Source organism: Chelmon rostratus, chromosome 9 (genome assembly GCF_017976325.1).
Source record: "Chelmon rostratus isolate fCheRos1 chromosome 9, fCheRos1.pri, whole genome shotgun sequence".
NCBI classification, from domain to species: Eukaryota; Metazoa; Chordata; class Actinopteri; order Chaetodontiformes; family Chaetodontidae; genus Chelmon; species Chelmon rostratus.
The window spans coordinates 27056773-27079505 of NC_055666.1; the positions used below are offsets into that span (position 1 = coordinate 27056773).

Sequence of the window (22733 nt, forward strand, 5' to 3'; positions counted from 1 at the left end):
GAAGTCTTTCATTGGCAGAGGACAGTGCTGATGTCTTTATGATTTAAACAGCCCTCCTCCCTCAGAGCCGAGAGGAAAGTGATATGCTTGAACATTCCTCGGCCTGATTCTTTCTCAGCCTGCAGGATATTCAAGGGAGCAAATGAAAAATAAGCGCAGTGCATGCTGGGAAGATTCTCAGCTAAGTGTATCTGCAGCTGTTGAGCTCGAACTGGTTTTAATGGTTATCACTTGGTGTCTGCAGGTTTCTAATGCAATCAAAGCCAGCAGCTCAAACAGAAGACACAGAAATATACTGCCATACAGTATTTACACCTCTAATACTGTGTCATCGAATATTTTCCACATAGTCTTTGAGGGTTTGCTCAACTTTGCTAAGTTCCACTTTGACGTCTCCTGAGTTCCAACAAAAAATCTGTTTGCCCTTTAAAAATCAGTGGACCATCCTCAAATTTATGCTAAATCTTTGTCATTTGTCAATAATACAGTTAATCAATCACAGCCTGCATTGTGTAATAAAGCCCAGTGTAATATCTTACAGTTTTACCTCTGAGTCTTCACAGCTAGAAGATTTCCAGAAGCTTTCACATGAAACTTTTCTAAGAAGCCCTAAATCTTCCAGTTTGAGCAAATCTTTCATGCAAACAAATCCTCAATGGATCAAAGTTAAAGAATATTCTGTGCTTGGCGTCTCCATCATTCTTACTCTTCATAGAGTCAGGAATTCATGAAGATTTGCTTCATACCGCCTCTTTTCAATGATGAGCAAACCTTTAATTGCAAAGGAATGACTGAGATGAGCTCCTGCCACGATTTGCTGGAAATGTTTTGACGTGGTTGGAGATGAATGCTCCGGCTCCTTGTAATTACATTTGGGTGAAAGCTGGAATGTGAGTTTTCTCACATTAAGGACGAGCTCCTGAATTTTCAGCGTTCACATCATGGCTGGTTCAAGGATGATCTTTCTCGAGTCAAAACAACCACGTCATTTCATTCATTTCCAAGGAAATACTAGAAACTGCTAGTTCAAAGAAGAGAAAGCTGTCATTGTGTTGGACATCCTTCACTGTGGACACATCGAACTTTTAAGGAATACACAATAATAATTTGTGTGTTACAGATGACTGACAGCTGTGAAACTGTCACTTTATTCATGATGACGGGATCTCTGTATTTGTGTTTTTGCTGTCAGGAGCCCAGATCGCATGGCACTGTGACGGAGTGCAGATATATGTTCTGCTGTTGAGCTCAGCCCCACTGGGATTTAACCCAACACAAATTTCCCAAATGATTTAAAGGCTCAGACTTCAGGTTGTGATGAGTTTATGCAGACTGAAAGGGGGAGAAAAGCTTTAAGTGACGGAGCGGCGGTGTCATGTTTCTTTGAAAGCACTCCGGAGTTGTGGAGAGTTTCCTCAGGGCAGGAGGGCTTTTCTTTGTGTTGAGTCTGGATCTATTTGCATATGACCCTCCTCCTCTCTTGGATTGGCCGTGGCTCCGCTAGCATGTGGAAACACACATCCAAACTTTCTCAGTTGGAGCAAAACTTTTCTGAGTTGAGGATGAAGTGGGAGGCTGGACGCCAGCAGCTGTATGAGTGAGTAACAGCAGCAGGCAGAGAGAGGCTGGTAGTGTGTGAACAGAGAGAGGACGATATCCTAACCATAGGTTAGGCTTGAGGATTCTTTTTTTACTCGGTATTTGCTTTACAATTGTGATTGTTTGTTTTGTGCGAAGAAATTGCAGATTATTTTGAAGAAAAATAGGATTTCATCATTTTTTATAATGTGTGTTACAGTTAGACGGGATATTTCTCACTTCTATTTCAGAAGAGGACAGTTTTAAAGTCATTTCAAACTTCAAAGAAAATACATTTAGTCTCTTTTTTCTTTTAAGTGATTTTTAGAAATGTCTGTTTAGCCACGAGACAAGAGGATTATCATTACTTCACTTCATTATGCTGCTGGCTCTGCTTCTGGTTCTGAGTCTTTGCTCTGGTGCTCGCTCCTCTGAGCCGTCATCAGTAACTATCCAGTACCGGGTTTGGGAGGAGCAGCCTGCGGGAACCCGGGTCGGCCGTCTGGTGGACGACCTCCGTCAGAGGGACGAAGGCGGGCCTTTGGAGGATTTCCAGGTGGTGGAGCATGAAAAAGCCCTTCCCTTCTCCGTCAGCACTCGAGATGGGGTCGTCTCCACCCAGGGCCGGCTGGACAGGGAGGAGCTGTGCCGGGGGTCAGACCTGTGCGAACTGGCCTTCAGCGTCCTCTACAGGAAAAGCGGTGCTGTGAACTGCCTGCGGGTTCGTGTGGAGGTGATGGACCAGAATGATCACAGTCCCACCTTCCCCAGCGCGGTGCAGGAAGTAGAGATCTCTGAGACAGCTGGCCTCAGGATGCGAATCCCTTTGGACCGGGCGGTGGATCCTGACGCTGGGCCTAACGGCCTCCAGACCTACTCGCTATCTGTCAATCAACACTTTGCTCTTGATGTGACTGTTGCTCCAGGTGGGACAAAACAGGCAGAGCTGGTGGTGATCAAAGAACTGGACAGGGAGGTTCAGGCCTCATTTGACCTCACACTGGTAGCATGGGATAAAGGGAACCCTCCCAGATCTGGGAGCACATTAGTCCGTGTTAATATCCAAGACTCAAATGATAACAGCCCTGCATTTGAGGACAGCACTCCTACTGTGGAGCTGCCTGAGGATACAGCTCGCGGGACAACCATCATCAACCTCAAGGCCACTGACCCAGACCAGGGTGCTAATGGGGAGGTGGAGTATTCGCTCAGTAAGCACACACATCCGGAGGTTCAGAGGCTCTTCTTTGTGGATCCACAAACTGGAGCAGTGAGTGTCATAGCACCCCTGGACTATGAGGTCAAGGCCTCTTATGAAGTAATCATACAAGCCCGTGATCGTGGGCCGAATGCGATTCCAACACACTGCAAACTGCACGTCAAGCTTAGAGATGTAAACGATAATGCACCAAGGATACACATGACCTGGACTCCACCCAACTCACCTGTGGCGACAGTGCTGGAAGGAGCACTGCCAGACACTTTTCTTGCTCTAGTGATGGTCTCGGATGCGGATTCAGGACAAAATGGCAAAGTTGCAGCACATATTCCGGAAGGATCGGGCCCTTTCCGTCTTAAACGTATCCATGGTAACAATTACATGATTGTTACTGATGGCCCTCTTGATCGAGAGAAGGTAATGCAGTATAACATCACACTCCTTGCCCAGGATTATGGCGATCCCCCACTCTCTTGTGTTAAACACCTGCCTGTCCACGTCCTGGATGAGAATGACAACGCCCCCGTGTTCTCCTCCTCCCTCTATAAGACCTCCTTTGAGGAGAACAACATGGCAGGCTACCATGCTCTCAAAGTTGAAGCCCATGATGTTGATCTGGAGCTCAGCGGAAGAGTGTCCTACTTCATACGCACCTTAAATGAAGTGGAAACTGACACACAATCTTTCTCCATCCACCCGACCAGTGGTGTCATTAGTGTCCAACATCCTCTAGACTACGAGGAATCCCATGCCTACTCTTTCATTGTGGAGGCTGTTGACCAAGGCCATCCGCCTCTCACTAGCACAGCCACTGTGCAAATCGACATCCAGGATGTGAATGACAACTACCCAATCATCAAAGAGCCAAAACCCAGAAAGGGTGTGTCCTCTCTAAGTGTACCTGTCAATGCAGACAAGGGGGAGATTGTGACCGAGCTGGGAAATGACATGGAAGAGGGATCCACCACTTTGCCGATCAGTCACTCAGTCAGAGAGGGATTTGTTGGATTCCTCGCATCAACCATAAAGGCTGAAGACTCGGACTCTGGGCTGAGTGGGCAACTCAGCTACCTCATCACTGACGGAAACCCATACGGATTGTTCTGGTTGGACCAGGATACAGGCCAGCTGTTTGTGAACACTACTAACGCCACTGAGCTAATTGGGAAAACCTTTAAGGTGAATATTGCTGTGTCTGACATGGGCAGTCCCAGCCTGACCACCGAGACGACCCTGGAGGTGACTTTCATCAATCTCAAGGATCATCTGAAGAACTCATCACCTGGTAACCGAGGACAGCTCAGCTTCACCATGATGATGGCAATCTGCCTGGGTGCCACCTGCCTGTTGCTTCTGTTGGCCGTTGCTTTGGTGACAACATTCTGCCGGCCAGAGAAACGGGACAACCATGCTTACAACTGCAGACAGGCTGAATCGACCTACACCCGCCATCCAAGGCGCCCGCAGAAGAACATCAGGAAGTCTGACATCCAGCTAATTCCTGTCATCAGAGGACGAAAGGAAGAGCCACCGGAGGATGATAGTGAAGCCCAGCCATTGGCTCCATCTCCAGTGATGTCAGAGGATCAACAAACTGACAGACAGTATACCTTAACACCATCAGTGATGAACACAAGCTTCCGTTCCCAAAGTTACCCAGAAGGGGATGTCAATCAACCCATCACCCACCACTGCAGAACGCTTCGGAAACCTGGAAACATTGAACTTGATGGCGCTTTGCCTCTGACACCTGCCACGTCATACCGGACTCTGCGGAAAGCCAGGAACCCTTCATCATCCTCTTCAATCTCACATTCGAGCACCTTGAAGCGGCAGACTCGCGCTGAAGGGGAAGAGGCGGAACCACTGTCTTCAGCATCCCAGGCAACTCTCAGGAGGCCTAAGACCTCAGAGGGACGAGGGGGGCACGATGCAGAACATCGGCAGATGCTTCGGAACCTGGTTCGACTCTCCATGGCTGCGTTCGGGGAGTCCATTGAGCTTTCCTCCGCTTCCCCAGAAGTGCAGGTGAGTTGCGGTATCTTACCTATTCTTACCTACTTCTTTCCAACAACCACAGTAGCATTTGTAAGTTAATAATTGTTTCTTCGAAGTTAGATAAAGTTAAATAAACAGGAATAAACCAGTTCAATTAACCACATTAGCCACATAAGTGTTTCTGTTCCGATTTGCAGATTTGCATGTTGTTTGGTAAAAGACTCATCACATGCATAAAAAGACACAAATAAGTTCCCATTGTCTGGCGGTATTTACTAGATAATAAAGAAGGTTGAATACAATGCATGCTGGGAAGTAACAAGCTTGCAATGTCTTTTACAGCAAACATTATTAATTGAGTGGTAATGAGTGCTCAGATCGCTCAGTTTTATTTTACAAGCTTAAACTGATGACTACAAGTTCTGAAGTTGTTTTCAAGGCAGAAAAAACTGCAAGTTGATTTGACAAATATGTCCATTTACATCATTATTGATTTAGCTAAAGCTGCATGATGATTTTTTAATGTCTTCTTATTTACATTCTCCTCTATATCTGAAACATTAAGGCTGCCGCACTGCTGCTGGCTCTCATTTAAGTGTAATTTACTTCCATCTAAAATGTGTGATCACATTTATTTCAACATGTGCTTACAGTTAGTGTTGGAGTAATTAAGTATCCCCCTGCAGGCTTTGAGATTAATCTTAAGTGAAGTCCATTAGAGAGTAGAGAGTAAAAGCCCCCCTACCTACCACGACAACACAGACACACACACAGACCAGCTTCCCTTACATTTTCCCAGCAGCCTCTCTGTTTTTTCAGCCTCCTGTATGATGACTTACTCAGACAGCCTGAAGGCTGGAGTCGGGTGGAGGTGTGTGTGTGTGGGGTACAACTAGCTGACGGATGACTGTGAAGTAAAAAAGCAGTGAGTTTATTCAGGTGCTCATGTGTCAGATGGTAATCCCCCCTGAGAAACTCCGACAGGCCTTTTTACTGAATATCACATATCAAGATTCATATTGAAGCCACGAGAGGAGGAGGAGGAGGAGGAGGAGGAGGAGTGGACTCCATCACTCATGCTCTGTAGGATGGGGGGTCTGAGGAGGGTGGGGTGAGGCCGGCTAAAGTAAGCTGTGATGTGTTTGTAGTGTAAACTAACACCACTCTGACATGCTGCTCTGTCACTTACAAATGACCCAAAAATGAGTGTTAGCGAGCTGCTGGCTGAGGGAAGAGAAGCAGCTCAGGGTGGAAACAGCAGCACAGAGCAGGATGTTAAAGCAGAGCGCAGATTTAACCATCAGAGCGGGACTGCACCGTGACTCCAAACACAACGGAGCGCTGATTAATCAATCTGTGCTGAAACGAGTGGTTAGCTGGGTTTTATCAAAGGGCCTGTGTGATGTTGGTGTGAGCTTGACTTCATGTTTCATGGCTGTGCATCTTTAGTCTTGCCAAGTCTAAAACCCAAAACAGGCATACACTGTAGCTTATTTTGAGCCGAGTCCAAATAGAGCGTCCTGCTGCCGAAGGAACTGTATTAAGAAAAAACAGAATTAAATTAGCTGTATTGGCCAAGCATGTGTGTACATACAAGGAATATGTACTTGATAGAAAGACATACAGCTCAATGAGGACAAAAAGACAAAGAAACTAAAGCCTGAACAATAAGTTAAGTAGTGCAAAAATCTAAAATAAACAATAAATACCATATACAAAAATGATGAGGCAATAAACAAACATACAATGACATTTACAGCGTACAGAGATTTATGTTGACAGTGACAGTGGGTGAGGAACATATCATAAATAATAACCTTTAAAATTATGCATTATTACACAAATCTCTTGTGTCATAAATACACTCACAGATGGAATATTGTAGTTAATTAGATTAGAAAAGTTAAATGTTAATTGTGACTCATTCGCCTTATGTTAGAGTGTGCAGAACGTGGACGAAATCGTGGAAAAGTGGATGCATCGGGCTTTGTTCATGTGCAAGGTTAAAGTCGTGTTTGGCTAGTAAAACAAATAATGAAAAGTATGAAAATCGCCTGGAGTGGAGCAGAAGATAAAAGTTTGCTTAGAATATTTAGAAATTCATCACAAACAAAAAACATTTAACGAAAACTCAGCCTTACATTTTCTGTATCTTTAGAAAGTCTGAGATGAAATAAAGTTTTGTGGGTTTGAACAATGCCCGACCAAAAGAGATGGAGCCACTATAGGCTGTTATTTAAGGAGGACTTCAAAAATAATAAATCCGAAAGAACATTCAGATCCAACTTCACCATCAGAGAGTCATGAATTCAATCATTGTGGCATCAGAAGCAACACGTTCAACACTTTAAAACTGTAGAAATGCTGCGCTGGTTAACACACAGACCCACGTCACTGAGGGCAAAAGCTGCTGCCAACGCCCAGCAGACAGAGAACAAAGAGCTCGGCCAGGTCCCACATCCTCACGTGAATCCCATTAGAGAAAGGAAGAGGCCTTTTTCTTTCTACCCAGCATCCCCCTCTCCTCCACCCTCCCTGTCGGCCCAGTTGGCACTCCTCGAGCTTCAGACGTTTCTCTCCTCCCTCGAGGTTGCAGAGGAAGAGGCCTGGTGGACGCCTGTGAGGAGGGGGATTTACTGTTCACCTCCACCTCAGCACGCACACGCACATGCACGCACACACACACACACACACACACACACACACACACACACACACCTCGTCCATTTGTCCATGCTTTGGAGCCCATCCTAGAAGGAAACCAGCCAGAGAAGAATAGGCTTTTACGTAGAGGCTATTTCCTGTCTCTGCAGCAGCATACACGTGCAAAAACACACAAATGTCAGGGCTAAAACAAAGCCATATATTAGCATGTGAGCGCACACACACACACACTCATGCTTACCTCCACCAGTGTGTGTGTGTGTTTCCTCCCTGGTGTGCAGTGTGTATCCGCTGTATAACAGAGCTGTCAGCAGAAAACTCTGAGCAGTGAGACGGACGCAGCCGCCCGGTTCTCACAATGTAAAACTAAAAGGAAAAAAAACAGAAAATGTTTATTCGCTCTGTACCTGAGCGTCGCTGAAATCAGCTGCGCTCACTGTTCAAGCAGCTAAACCAACACACAGACACGCTCACTGGTCCAGATTCATGCAGTCAAACACATCAGAGGCTCAGAGAGGATTCGTCCTGGAGCTCAAATCTGACTTCAGGTCCGGCTTCCAGCATTTATAACGAACCAAATTAAAAAATAAAACTCAAAGATTCATCCGATTAATCAGCGTTGAGCATTTATTGGCAGAAAACACTCAGACTCACTGCAGTTTTCAGTTTCACAGCCTGAACCTAGAGCCTGAAGCATACGTGATCGATATATGACATGTATGAAAATTTAGCTGCAAGACTGCTGCAGCTGGAGGACTTTACCAGAGAAGAGTCTCAGTTCATCTTGTTGAGTAGGAAAAACCTCCATCTTTGGCGAGGACAGACACCAGTTTGCAGAGAGTCATTTACCCAAAAAAGCCAAAGGTTTAATCTGGTTTTTGGTCAATTTATTATGGAATTAATATTAATTAAATACCTCACATAATCTGCTACTGGTGAAATTTATCATTTTAACCAGCAAAACCAGCAGCAGCTATTAATGAAACACCTGCCAGCCTTAACGTTTTGCTCTGAGTTAGGGAATCCAGGTGTTTTCTTTTTGTTTTTGCCTGAAATCCAAGCATAAGAGGTCGTCACAGCTCCAAAAAGTTGTACGTGGACCAATAAGGACCCACAACTCGTCCAAACAACTTCAGTCCAAGTATCAATACCATAAAATCTGGATTTAAAAGCGTCAGGATCAGTAAAGGCTTTGCAAGTAGAGACTCCACTCTCAGAGGTGTGAGTGTGTGTGACAGTGTGGGAATGAGAGGCATTAAAGCGCCATATGAACGTAATTTTCACCTGTTCAGGTTTCAAATCTTTATATTTTGGGATCATCTGATGAGAAAAAAAACATCTTAATCAAGAAGCCTGTAGATAGAGTGTAAAGTTGTTATTCTAACCATGTTTCCCTTCTCTCCTTCACCTTCCTCCCTCCTCTTCCTCCCTGCAGCAGATCTCCCAGCTCCTCTCCCTCCTCCGGCAGGGTCAGCTGCAGCCGAGGCCCAACTTCAGAGGGAACAAATACTCTCATCGCAACGGCAGGTCAGTCTGACTCCTCCTGCTCTTTCTCCTCAGCTCCATCCAATATATCCCTCCTCCACCCTTCATCCTCCTCCTCCTCCTCCTCCTACAGACACAACAAAGCCACAACAAAGCCAAACCAAGAGTGAAGTTGTCTCTGAGAGATAGCATGTCTCTGTTTGTTCTAACAGCTTTCATTTAAACATTGTATTTATTTATTCATTCATTTATTTATTTATTCACCTCCAAACTGACATCAGAGCGTTTACAACACAATGTCAGCATTACCTCAAAGAAAAGTTAACAGATTTAATGTTGTTTTTTAAATATAATGTAAAAAGTTCTACAAGTATCTTGTAGGACTGACACATCTGATAGAAACAGAGCAGAGTTTGTGAGTTGCTGTGGATGTTTAGGTAAGAAGTTAATGGCAGGGCAGGAAAACTTGCAGATTATGTGTCATTTACTGCGCTGTTAAAAGCCATTTTTCATTTCGCTGTCACTGTATGTAATGTGGTGAGCAGGACCTCACACTGTCTGTCTCGTGTGGGTTTCAGTCTGAGGTTTTTTAAAATGAAAACAATAACCCTACAGAGGCGCAGGGCTTCATTTGTGGCTGCTTGTGGTTTCTCTGTTTTCACCGCCGGCACACATCATGTTGTTTTCCAGCAGATATGATGTCACAGGGAAGTTTCTTACAGATAACATTCAAAACTTCTTTGAGTATTTAAAACTGTAATATTCGTGGCTGCAGTGCAAAAACGTATGTGCGTTGGCCACAACGTCCTGGACGTCGAGTCTTTCCTCCTCTCCTTCATCGCTCTCTTCATCAGCGCAGCTGGTTTCAGGGCCGGCCGGCTGCAGGTTTCAGACTGTGATCGCTGCTGCGCTCTCTGATCAAACCAGGCTGCCTCTGATAGCGGCACAGACACACATTAGAGGGGAATGCCACCTATTTTAAGAACTCACAGATGTTCCTGTTCCTGATCCAGGACAGTTCAGCTTGTTGTTGTAAAATCAGGAACCTCTGCACAGATCAGATCGATGCAGAAATGTGTGTAATCCTGGAGCAGCCCGGAGTCGTTTTCATGTGGTTTTATCACAGTGAGGCCAGCAGTCAGTCTGCTGGGACGCACCAGGTTTCAACCTGGAGGCTGCAGAGTCAAACAGATGTGATTGTTATCAGGAAGAGCCTCTTCAGATGCAGCAACATTATTCATCGTACGTGTGCTGCCGTCGGATGGCTGTGACGAGCAGAGGTGGAAATGCAGGGAGCAGAAGGTTTGTTGGCTGTGTTGTTGACGGGATCAGCAGATTACCAGCAGAGCGACTGATACGCTCATTCTCGCATCCACAAAAATAAATACCACTTCCTGATTTGGATGAAACTCCTCGTCCCCTCGTTGGCCACCTTTTTGCTGTTTACTGTTAGCAAACAAACAAACAAACAAACAAACAAACAAACAGAGCAGTGAGACAGTCAGGAAAATAGCAACCACGTCAATAAGATGTCCCGACATCTTTCTTTTCACGGTAAAAACAGACACCGTGTGAGAGTGAATCCACTCTCGTGTTGATGCTTCAGAGGGACGAGAGACAGAAGTTGTAGCTGATAAATGTCTTCCTCTCTGTTTCTGACCGACTGACCTGCAGCGACTGAAATAACAGCAACAGACAAACAGGACACAAAACCCAACTCTCAATGTCACAGGAAGAGTGTCTCATAACCCCTGAAGTGTTCAGCTGTGTGTGTGTGTGTGTGTGTGTGTGTGTGTGTGTGTGTAAAGGCAGGTTATAGCAGCTCTATCTGAATGATTCAGAGTCTCTGACAGGAAGCAGCTACCTCAGTGTTGCCGTGGCGATGAGATAAAATCTGACATCATCTTGATACAAACAGGGCACTGTTTCAACGCAAACACACACACACACACACACACACACCTTGACTCAGTGAGCAGTTGTGTCCTTTTGATGTGGAAGTCAGATCAGAAAAAGGCTCATATGTGTTTTTTGGGAAACTGATGAGAAAAGAACTGTTTTTAAAGTGCGAATCATTATTTGAATACTGTTTCGGTGCTGAAAGTTGTTCTTCAGCACGTCACGAAAGCATCATGACTTGAACTGGAGGGCGATTATCTCCTCACCTCTCAGTCAGATAAGATTTTAATCTTCAGCTCTGGAATAAAACGAGTTTGAACGTTCGCTTCGGAGTGACTAACTCGTCTGCGAGCTCACCGTTATCTGACTGGCACTTCCTGTCTGAGCCCGCCTGCAGCTCCACGCTGATACTACAGGTCTACAGTGTTAATGTGTGTGATAGTGTGTGTGTGGGTGTGTGTGTGTGCGCGCGTGACAGTGTGTGTGGTGGGGGCGGGGGGTATTATCATTGGATTTGTCACCTAAAACCTCAGGCATTTTATCACCATCTTATCTCACGACAGCAAACCTCTGGTCTGATCTCATTCTCACTGCAGGTCTGTCTGTTTTTTTATCAGGACTTATGTTCTTTGTTTCTCTGTCGTGAACAAAGCAGACTTATGGAAATTCTACCACTTTTTCATGTTTTATTTCTTAATTTAGGCGTCTTTTTTAGATGTTAAATTCTCACATTTTCAAATTTTACATCAAAACTGCTGCATGAATGCTAATTCTTTACAGTAGTTGTCTCAAACCAAGCAGGAAATGTCTTTCTTTTCTTTTTTTTTTTTTTTTTACATGTTTTTCTTTATTTGTTTTATGAATCAAAGGTGGGAGGATAGAGGGTGTCTGTAAGTCCCCCTGAGACAAATTTGTGATTTTGGGCCCCAGAAATAATACTGAATTGACTTCATTTGTCTAATTTTCTCGTCCACCAGTGTTCTAGATACTGTATGTGGTTGAAAAATGTTGAAAAAAGAACTTTTACTCTCATGAAAACAAACAAACTTGCCTATTCAGACGAGTGTAAACACCCTTTACATGATAATGAGGTTAATCCTCTCTGTTTTTGGGGACATGCTTGATGGGAAAGTCATTTTTGATGACAGTTGTGTGTGCATCCTGTGCAGATTTGGAGGCCAGGACTGCTCTGATTGGCAGAGCACCAAAGACAGCGGACACGGTGAGAGCGAGGCCGGAGATGTGGACTGGGAACCAGGAAGAGACTCACCCATAGACCCACAGCTGGAGGAGGGGCTTAACAACCTGCTCAACAACACTGGTACACACACACACGCTCAAGGACACACACACTGTAACACACACCGATTCGATCGATGGAGGCTCAAAAATACCAGCTGCTAACAGAAGCTAACGGTAATTTCTGGGCTGCTGCATTGAAAACCTCCATCAAATCATCTTTAACTGATTCCATTTCCATGACAACAGAAACAAAATGCCGTGACAACGACTTAATTCCGGTAGCCCGTTGGCTGCACTGAAATGCCAAACCATCACAAACAGTCGTGCTAAAAGGAAGTGTGGCGGCCACGTTTGTGAAATGTTGACAAATTGAATCAAGGATGGTGTTTCCACTTTTATCTAATCTAATTGGAACAACCTCAGCCCGTACATTACTCTATGAATCTCCACATGTTACTTTGTACATTACTCCGTTCTGTTCTCTACAGCACTTTGAATGTTACTCTGAACATTTTTCCATGATTCTTTATAAGTTACCTACCGCTATCTCATACGCTGCTATGGTACGTTACTTCGTACGTTACTTTATATTACTCTTACCATACATTTCTTCATTTTAGTAACATACCATAGATACCATACTGGGCTGAGAACTGAGGTCACAAATAGAACAAATAGTTGTTGTAATTTCCTACAGTCATTGCCATCACCGCATGAGGGCCCAATGAAATAAAGACAGCACTAGCTAGACCCTCTCCTTTCCTAACTATAGAAACTGTCCTAAATGTGCTGCGTGGAAAGGACGGAAAATGGGGTAAAAAAAAAAAAAGCTTCTATCAATATTTGTAGGATACACAGAATAATATCCTCCAGTACGCAGCAAATCAAATTTCAGGTCGTCTTTACTTCTGGTGTTGTGTGACCACATTGTTCGTCGTTTATGTTTTCTATCTCGACTGTAAACCAAGTGTAGCCGCGACCTCCTGGTGAAACTCTTTGATTCATCAGGACAAAAGCGGCTGAACTTCGACCCCTGCAGAACATACAGACTGGTCGCTCACAATGGACACATACTGACAAATGTAGAAAACAGGAAGAAAGCAGGAAATAACACAGTGGCAGGTTATACATCCACCCACGCGCTCCACTCATGTGGGTTACTTACAACAACTCATAATATTTCCGAGATTTAAACCACTGATAGACATGGTTCTTTCTTCTTCTGCAGATGTTTTCATGCTTAAAAATCCCATAAAACTCAAACTAATAAGACAATAACAACACCTCGTCATAATCATTTCAAGTTATTTCTACAAACAGTTATTTCTACAGTGTAGATTCATTAGTTTACAATACGGAGTAGTACGGAGTATTATCTGACAACAAAAAGTGTTAGCTTGTTTGTTTTATTAGCATATTGTGTTAGTGTAATTAGTATGTTTAGATAGCAGAAGGTTACTGTTAGATTATTAGAGTGTTATTGTTGTTAGCATCTTAGTGTTATTAGCATAATCATGTTGTTGGCACGTCAGGGTTATTCGCATGTTAGGGTTTTTATAATGTTAGCGATTGCATGGTAGTGTTATTAGCGTGTCAGTGTTAGTAGCACGTTAGAACATGCATAATATCTTAATGAGCATGCTTGTGTTATTGGTTGTATAAGGATGACATGGTAAACATGTTAGTGTTACTAGCATGTTTGTGTTAGCATATCAAAATTGTTAGCTTGTTAGTGTTACTAGCACACATAGCACAAGGCTATGACATTTATAGCTACATTTGTTGTTATGATTTTGATATCAAGGTATTGCACTCATGGCATTAGCATGTTAGCCTTTACATACTGCTACAGCCACGCAGGCACAGTTTTCTCCACGCTGTGTAAAGTTAGGGCCAGGCCGGGCCAGCGACGGGTCTTAGATATCAGTTTAAAAGTGTAACGAAGAAGTTTTAGCTGCCAGACATCAAACACATTTCAGGCTTATTGTTTAGCTGGGAATTCCACGGTGGTGGAGTTCGTATAATGTCCGAGCGTAGATGTGTGTGTGCTTGTGTGTGTGTGTTAAACAGTTTCTTCCTGCTATTGTGGCGGTCGACCCCCGGGGCGAACAGAGGGGTTTACCGCCTGATGGTGGTAGAGCGAGCTTCACTTAATGACAGGGGAGAGAGAAACAAAAAGAGTGAGTGGGAGTGTGTTGTGTTATACGTGTGATGCTTGACTCACCTCCAGCCTGCAGGCTGTATTATCAGTGTAACTCACACCGCAGTGCTCAGTGTGTGTGTGTGTGTGTGTGTGCATCCGTGTTGACATTCCTCTCTCCGTCTTACTTTTCCGACCTGTATCTGCTTCTTCTTCTTCAGGACTGTCATGATGAATCATGCAAACACAAACCCGGCCCTTTGTTCAGGTCTGGAGATGAAGTTACGGCTGCTGAGAGCCGAGTGTGTTTGAGAATGCGTCTTCTTCTTCAGCTGTTGAGACCATGTTTTCAGCCATCAAGATCATGATGGTGCTGTGTCATATTTTACCACCTTCATGTGTCAAACATCTTCTCTTAATTGCATTTTTATTTACATTTGGAATCGAGTGAGAGTCACATCTATCACGGCCTGATAGATCTTCTTCCTCTGAGCCGTTGAGCTCCATTGTTGTGGAGAAACTATGAAAAACACATCAATGAGCCTCACTGTTTCTCTGGCTGACATGTTCCTTCATTACCATGAACACTGTAGTTTATTTTGACTCAGAAACACCCCCCCGCCGTCCTGCTGCCACAAATACTCTCTAGAGCACCAAATGTGGATTCATCCGCCGCTGAAAATAGTTCCCCTCAAATACACTCTTGCCTCCTGTTTGTTTGATAAAATCTATTGTGAAGTCCTGTTTTAGGACATCAGAGAGACTTTGAAAAGTAAAACTATATATTTTTTGAGGCGTTTTTAAAGGTTGAAGGGGTTGAGAGTCGGGATTTGTTCAGAATAAGACAAACATAGAATCATTTAATGTCCAGTATGTCTCCTTTGTAGTCGGTATAAAGCCTGAAGACTTGAGTCTTTGGCTAAGTTCGGTAAAAGTAGCACCGTATATATTTAAACCTGATTTTGGCTGATGCTGATGCTCATATTAAATAAACCAGGTCACACTTGAATTTCGGTATTTGCCAAAGATTTACACCATCCTGAAATAATGTGTTCAAATTCGCTTCTCTAGATAAACTAAGGGATGAAGAGAGGTTTAACTTCCAGTTTAAACACAGAGGAGGAGATTAATGTTGGTTTTAGAGAGCGGTGAGGGATCTGCTGAAACTCTGCGTTTTGTGATCGAAAGAGCATTTTGTGTTGGGAGGATCTGTGGTGAAATACTGCCAAAACAAAAGGAGGAAAGAAGAGGAGGGGGGGGTTCACTCCAGGGGCGGTCTCTGCCACACTGGGTCTAGATGTACGTGTGTGTGTGTAGTAAGTTAATTCACTGCATCTGGTTGTGGTTGGATGAAGGAGACTGCAGCTCTTCAGCAGGCTCGTCAGTCTGAGCTGAGACATGAACGCTGAATCTGGTGGCTGGAGATGCCGATTACAGCCACATTCATGTGCGTTCATTCAGACTTTTAGACCTCATCTAAAGAGAAAAGAACATGTGATCCCTCGACAATCTACTTATCAGTGATTTAACACTGTTTTACTTGTTATTAATGGAGAATTTATGGATTAAAGTTCTTGTACTAGAGCCGGAACAATACATCGGCATGAATGATATTACACAGCCTACATACACTGTATGTGCAGATCCAGATGCTTACAGTATGTCTGATGTCATTTAGAAACAGCGTCTGTTTATTTTTCAGCTGCAAACGAGTCATTCAGTAGATTTTAGTCATAGTTCTTCAATAACCAAATTAAGTGATCTGTATCTAATTTCTTTGTTTATGCTGAAACACAAATTGATGAATTCTGGTTAAAAAACGTTCAAATCTCAATAATCAGTAATGGCCTCTCCGTCCAGCGCAGGTTGGGCTTTAATTTGGACTTTAATAATGTCGGCCCTTCTCTTCATGTGTACAGACAGAACTTGTTATTAGAGACACACAAACTGTTATATTGATAATTATATTGATGAGAGTATGAACCTGCTGTACTGTGTCAGTGTACGTCCATGAAAGACGAGTCGCGACACTGTTTTCTCTCCCCTCGTCTTCCTTCAGTAACCGGACACACATGCCTGAGCTGATTCCAGCTGCATGCTGAGAAACACTTCCACCGCTTTTAGATGAAATTAGATCAGATGAAACTGAAATAGCTCGAGCGTGTCGTGCGAGCAGATAACAAAACCCGACCAGGAAGAGCAGGACATAAACAGGACGCGATGAAGATAAGATCAGTCGAAATGAGGGTGTTAAAGATGAGGAATTGAAGTTTTCCCCGTTTTGTCCCGTAGACAACATGTGTTACAGTAAATGAATAAATGAAAGGAGACGTATAATTATCTCGGATGAGCTTGTTTGTGACTCAGAGACTCGGCTTGTGTGTTTTCACTCAGACACACCCGCTGTTTACGCCTCTGACACTGACTGGAGCATCAGACTGGAGGCAGCGAGCAGGCCGGGAGAGGTTTTTTATGTCGGCGTGGACGTGATGTTTAGGCGTACGTTCGGACGCCGTGGACGGCGGGAAAAGCCTGCTGACGGCCGCCAGATAAAACCACTGTGTCGCTTCCTTCTTCTCTTCCTGCCTCGCTCTCATTCAGCACTTAGAGAGAAGCTAGAAGGGAAGATCGCTTTTAATCTGCTCTGGAAAAGGTGCACCAGGACAGGAAACGTCTGGAAGTATCACAAGATTTTATCAATGAATCTCTTTGCTGGAGTTTCATTTAATTTTTGCATCAGACGGACACTTCAGGGCAACATGCATGAAGGTCTGTGTTGTCTTAAAGACAACTCATTAAAACGCAGTGCAGGTATGACAATACCCCGCAGTGACCAATCAAAAACCTGATATTTACAGTGATAGACATCAGACCAAATCCTCATACTTGAGAAGCTAGAACCAGAGACATTAACATTTTTGGCTTTAATGATTAATAGATGATAAAGTTCTTGGGTATTTATCTCCTGTCAGTTGATTAATCTGCATCATTTCAGTGTCAGGATTCATGTTCTCGAGCCGCGCTGCAGATCTAATGTGGATCTCTCTCTCTCTCTCTCTCTGCAGACGACGTCTTCTCAGAAGCCAACGATCCAGCCTGGATGGCCAGGCTCTCTCTCCCACTCGCCGCCGATTACCACGACAACGTCTTTGTCCCCAATGGGCCCCCGTCCCCCGAAAGTGAGCTCCTTCCCCGGGACGGCCTGGACTCCTCGTCCTTCTCCACGTTCGGTAAAACAATGAGAACTCTGTTTGCTGTCACTTCAGCCGAAGGGGAAAACTGATTTCTTTAAGTAAAAATTTTATCTTTTTCATTAATTTATACCAACAAAGTTCAACGATCTTTCATGCATAGCTTAAGAGCAGATCTCACCTTTTTACTTTTGAACAAAGAGCCTCTTTCATGAGAATTTTGTACATATTCATTCAAAATTCATCAAATTTTTTGTACAAAAACTAGTATGAACGTAATTACGTACGTAAAACACTGACCAAAACATAAACCCCCAAACATTTCAGATCTTGAAGAACTTTAGATGTTAGTTTTAGGACCGAAGCTTTTTTCTTCATTACTGATCTTTTATTCCGTCCAGTTTGTTTTATGGGCTATAAAAGATCAGAAAATAGTCAATAAAAGTTCAAATTTGATTTAATCAGATTGCCTCTTGTGTCCAACCAGCAGTCTAAACACAAATATATCAAGTTTATAATCATTGAATACTAAGAAAACTAACATATATTCATATTTTTAGATGCTTAGATGCTTTTAGAGGCCGTGAATTCTGGACATTTCAGGGACGGTTAATCGACTATTTCAAAAATTGCTCTAGTTAAAGGAAAACCTGTTTTCAGTTGTCAGCAGAGTGACACCTTCCTCTCCTCCTCTTCCTCTCAGGTAAAACTCCAGAGAAGGACGGCCCACTGGGCGGGGCCCTCCTGTCTGAGGTCAGCACGCTGTTTGAGATGTTGATGACGCAGAAGGCCGACGCCCACCCCGGCCCACGGCCTGACGTCCTGTACCGACTGTCTGCGGCGTACCGGCGCTCGCTGGGCCTGGACGGCGCCACTTCGGCTGCCGCAGGCAACGCACCGAGGAACTCTGGGAACGCCGAGAAGAGGTCGGGCCTGGCTCCACCTTCAGGACTTTATCAATAAGTCTGTTCACTGAACACTGGAAAAGACTGAGAGCTGACTGATGCAGCTCAGATCAGGAAGAGACGGAAAATGATGTTTCTGTGTTTGAGGAGTATTTGGGGATTTTGGAGGCATTACATGATATAAATAGAAAAATAGAATAAAATTCTTAAAGGTGCAACTGTAAGTAATGCCATGATAAACAGTTTTTTGTAGAATCAGAGGTTAAATGTAAAGGATGTGTCACTTTGAACATTTCTGTGCCAATAAGACGACTAAAGGTGTGAAGGTGCGTTCAGAGTGAACATGAAGCTAAAAAAAGTACCCAGAACTTTTATTCCCAGGGAATACTTTCCAAAAAACTAAAAGGTTCCTTCAGCCTGTTGTCGTCTGCGTAAACCTCATCTGAAAACTGGTTTTACACGTCATTTCTGTGCACGACTATGGGCCACAGCTTCAACTGTATGATTTTGTCGTGTGGTTTCTCCTGTAGCTCCATGTTGATGTGGAAGCACAATGAGCAGAACAGAAACTGGTTTGAAAAATGGTGGCTGAAATAAAATGACGCGACAAATGGGCCAATCAGAAATATTCAGCGCTGCAGGCCCCGCCCCCAAAGGTCCTGTACTTTTGTAAAGTAACACCAGCTGAGCAGGGACTTTTTGTGGGTTAAATAAAGTTTTCAGACCTTCATTTAGAGCCTCGTCCCTGCAGTGGAAACACACTGAGCTCCTCCAGAGGTCCCGGGTTCCTGCAGGGCAGCGTGATGCCGGTTGGAAACTGAACTTTAATGAACATTCTGGGACTGCTGTCTCAAAAACTTAGTGGCATGAAACAGTTGAGGACAACTTTATCCAAAGAAACTGATCACTCAGGACATAAACTACTTCTCCTCAACGCAACAGACACCTGACAAAACTACAGACTCGAGAGGCAGGAGGCAGCCTCGTCTGTTCGTGCCTTTTCTCTGACTTCATGGTTTGTCACAGCGTCTGATTTTCTCCTCATCCACTCTGGCATCGCCTAAAGGCTGCAGTGTTCATTACACCCCGAAAGACAGAAGTGTTGGACGGAACAAGCAACATGCTGATCATTGAGATCGTAGAGCTGACTCAAGCTAAAAAGTGTAAATATCTTATCGTATCCTCAGACCAGTTAAAATAAATACAGACGTGGTGAAAATGACAGATCCCGTTGAAATGGTGCTACAGTACAATGCAGCATTCTTACCATCAATACATCAGGTAGCATCAGGTGCTTCAGTTCAGGTTAAATGAGCAGTAAGTGAGAGGAATCGAGCAGTGGCGGAAGCAGGAGAAACTGGAAGGAAGTGAATCTGAGACGGATTTAGTTCCAGTATATTTACTCAGAAAGATAAGTGAGGTGGAGAAAAACAGACAACGATGTGAAGGAAAACAGGAAGTGACGGCAGGAACGGCAAATCGCAGTTGAAACGAACATTATGGTGAATCTGAAAGTTGAAAATGTGTCTGGTTTCCTGACGATCTCGCACCCGTTCGGAGGAATGAACCGTCGGTCAGGACGTAGAAGTCTTGGCTTTAGCTTTTGTCTGAGAAAGCGCGCCGGCGACTTGCAGGAAATGTTGCTTTGTCTTTTTGTTTCTCCTCAAGACTGAAGAGAAACAAGCTGCATGCAGGGAAGAAAAGGTGTTTGTTGACAGTAGAGCAGCTCAGCCTGGACCTCCTCTGCCCACCGACTCTGAAACCCACCTCCTCAAAGTGACCCACGTTAAGATCACTGCTGTTTTTCACCGTGATTTTAAAATATTAGCTGACAAACTCTCCAGTTGCCTCTTAAGTTATTGGTTTAACTTCTGTTCAGTGTTGTCTTATTTGTAGCTCTTTTTGCTGTAGTTTTCAAACCAACAGCACTTTGTACAGTCTTTTGTCAAACGTTTTGTATCAAGAAAACTTTTTTTGAACCATTTTCATTGAAAGTCAGCTTTTCAATAAAGTGAGCAACATGTTTAAACTGAGTATCTAAAGAGGTCTTTGTGTGATTTCAAGTGTAGAGATGTAAACTCAAACAGCATTCAAAACTTCATTGGAAAAACAACACATTTTGTTATCTATAAGTGTGCTGTGTGAAGGCTTGGTGTGTGTGTGTGTGTGTGTGTGTGTGTGTGTGTGTGTGTTACTGTACAAACATCTGCTCTCATTATGGGGACTCGCCTTTTCTCTGTGGGATCAAACATTTGGTCTCCACAAAGTTAACTGCTTATTTTGGGATGGAGATTATTTTTCGGTAAAGGTTAGAATGATGGATGTTTAATGGTGAACCTCAAAATAATAAATTGCAAGGCAGCGCAGCAGTGTAACACGTGACAAAATGTGTGTGGATGAGAACTGCCAGATGTTTCCTTTGTGCAGAGCGCCATCTGAGGTTTGAAATACACATTACACTCCAATAGACCTTCACTGAAAACATCAACAACAGCACAACCTGGTGGCAGCTTCAGGTAACAAACAGAAAATGAAGGATTCATTTGTAAAAACAGATAAATGCTGTTCTTAAAATAAATAAAACATCATCAGCACCTGTCTGATTGATATTCCCTTCAGTGCACAATAAAAACATGATGTCTGATTTAAAAACAAGATGTTGGGAATAATCAGTCAGACCTACTAGGTGATACTACAGTTTTATATTGTAAAGCATCGCTAGCAGCTGCAGGTGCAATAAAATCACCTGTCTTCACACTCAAAGTTTGCTTTATAAGTTCTCATTTGCTGTGTGTTTGTTTGTTTGCAGTGCAAAGGAATAGCAAGAAGAACTGCGCTCATGTTGAAAGCTCAGTGACTGTCACAATGTGATGAAGCTGAATAAAACTTTCTCTTCATGTTTGTGCTGAAATGCGATTCAAACCTTCAGGTCACTGAACTCAGTAAATGCAGAAATGATAACAGCGCAACAAGAATGGAGCCAAAGCACTGCAACGCCTCGCTGATTTCAGTCCAGGCTTCAGGTTAATGTGAGGAGAACATTGTCTGCTGCATCAACACCAAACATCACAGCAAAACACGCTGAATGAGAACACACAACAAAACACTAGCTGGAGATAAAGCAACCACACGAATTCACTCTGCTAATAACTGAAAAAGCAAACATATCACATCACCTGCAGGTCTGACACCTTCACCTCCACCTTCACCTGCACCTTCTGTGTACTTAACTTTTAGGTACACACATGCTTAACTAATTGGTCAGCCATTTTGGACGATATACATTTTAGTATATATTTTTTTCAGCTGCTGTTGAGTATAGTATATTTTATGCTGTGGTATATTCTATGCTGTGGTATATTTTACTGTTTATTGTTCTAGTATATTCTTATTGCCTTATAGTATATTTTCATTTCTGGTATATTTTTATTGCATTTACACATATTTTTATCTGCATGTTAGTTTAGTTTATTCTAGTATCTTTATTTTATTTTATGATTATTACACAAATGAATGCAATTGCAAAGTTTTCTTTATTTTTTCATGTTTTATTGCATGATTTTCTTCAAATGTTCTGCAGTTAATGCACATATTATTGTGAAGCATGCTAACATGGAACAATGCATAGCAATATATAACTACATGTAACTTATAGTGGCTGCATGTGGGTTTGTTGCAGCGACCAACTCAACCAAACGAACAGGATGTAAGCCCGAGTGCCACCAGCTGGTTATCAGGGAGTCCAGGTGGGTCCAGTTCTCCCTGACGAGCACTGACCCCCTTCAGGCACCCGTCCACAGAGAGATTATTTTTTAGCATGATAGATTGTTTAATATGAAGCCCTTTGGTACATTTGCCTAATAATTGATTATGTTGTTTTTACGTCTGTTTTCATGAGTAGACTTTGGAAATGTTGAATTTTCTGTGGCTGTGATGTCTTTTCGGTGAATAATTTCATTCACAGTCCAAACTTTATCATTTCTCATTGTTTTTTTTATGATTATTTACAGAGAGTCTTTGACCTTATTGTCAATCTTCATTTGCTCTTCTTCCACCTAAACTCCCCTTGTTGTTAACTTTCTGCATCCCCCGCAGTATTTCCTATTTCAGCTTCCCCGTGTATTCTGTGGAGGTTGAGAAACATTTATCAAGCTGTTTTTGTTGCTTTTTTCAGTAAACTTAGTGCTGAGAGTCAGCAGGAGTTCACTACTTTCTTCAGCTAGTTGAAATCTAACTTTTCTTAGGACACCTCCACCGAGCTTTGAGCATTTATAACGATCTCGGTCTGCGGAGGAAATATTAATTTATAAGACAAACTGCTCCAGTTTAGATTTACTGAGGAGCAAAAAGAGCAAAACAAACACTTTTCTTCCTCCACAGATGGAGAGTAAACAGGTAGGTGTGGGAGCAGC

The 22733-nt window shown here is 43.3% G+C and overlaps 1 protein-coding gene across 1 annotated transcript; it reads left to right on the forward strand.

Annotated features, from left to right (window-relative positions):
• The first annotated feature begins 1573 nt into the window (after nt 1-1573).
• On the forward strand, nt 1574-20344 carry pcdh12 (protocadherin 12). The gene is made up of 5 exons (XM_041944566.1): nt 1574-4825; nt 8895-8986; nt 12013-12164; nt 17291-17455; nt 18120-20344. The coding sequence occupies exons 1-5, from the start codon at nt 1958-1960 to the stop codon at nt 18377-18379; spliced, it is 3537 nt and encodes a 1178-aa protein (XP_041800500.1). The 5' UTR covers nt 1574-1957; the 3' UTR covers nt 18380-20344.
• Nucleotides 20345-22733: the final 2389 nt, after the last annotated feature.

Bases quoted from the DNA above. Each gene is read 5' to 3' on its own strand.
- pcdh12 (XM_041944566.1), top strand. From the start codon at position 1,958: ATGCTGCTGGCTCTGCTTCTGGTTCTGAGTCTTTGCTCTGGTGCTCGC. The intron at 12,165-17,290 runs GTACACACACAC...CTCTCTCTGCAG, and splicing joins CAACCTGCTCAACAACACTG to ACGACGTCTTCTCAGAAGCC. The intron at 17,456-18,119 runs GTAAAACAATGA...TCTTCCTCTCAG, and splicing joins CTCGTCCTTCTCCACGTTCG to GTAAAACTCCAGAGAAGGAC.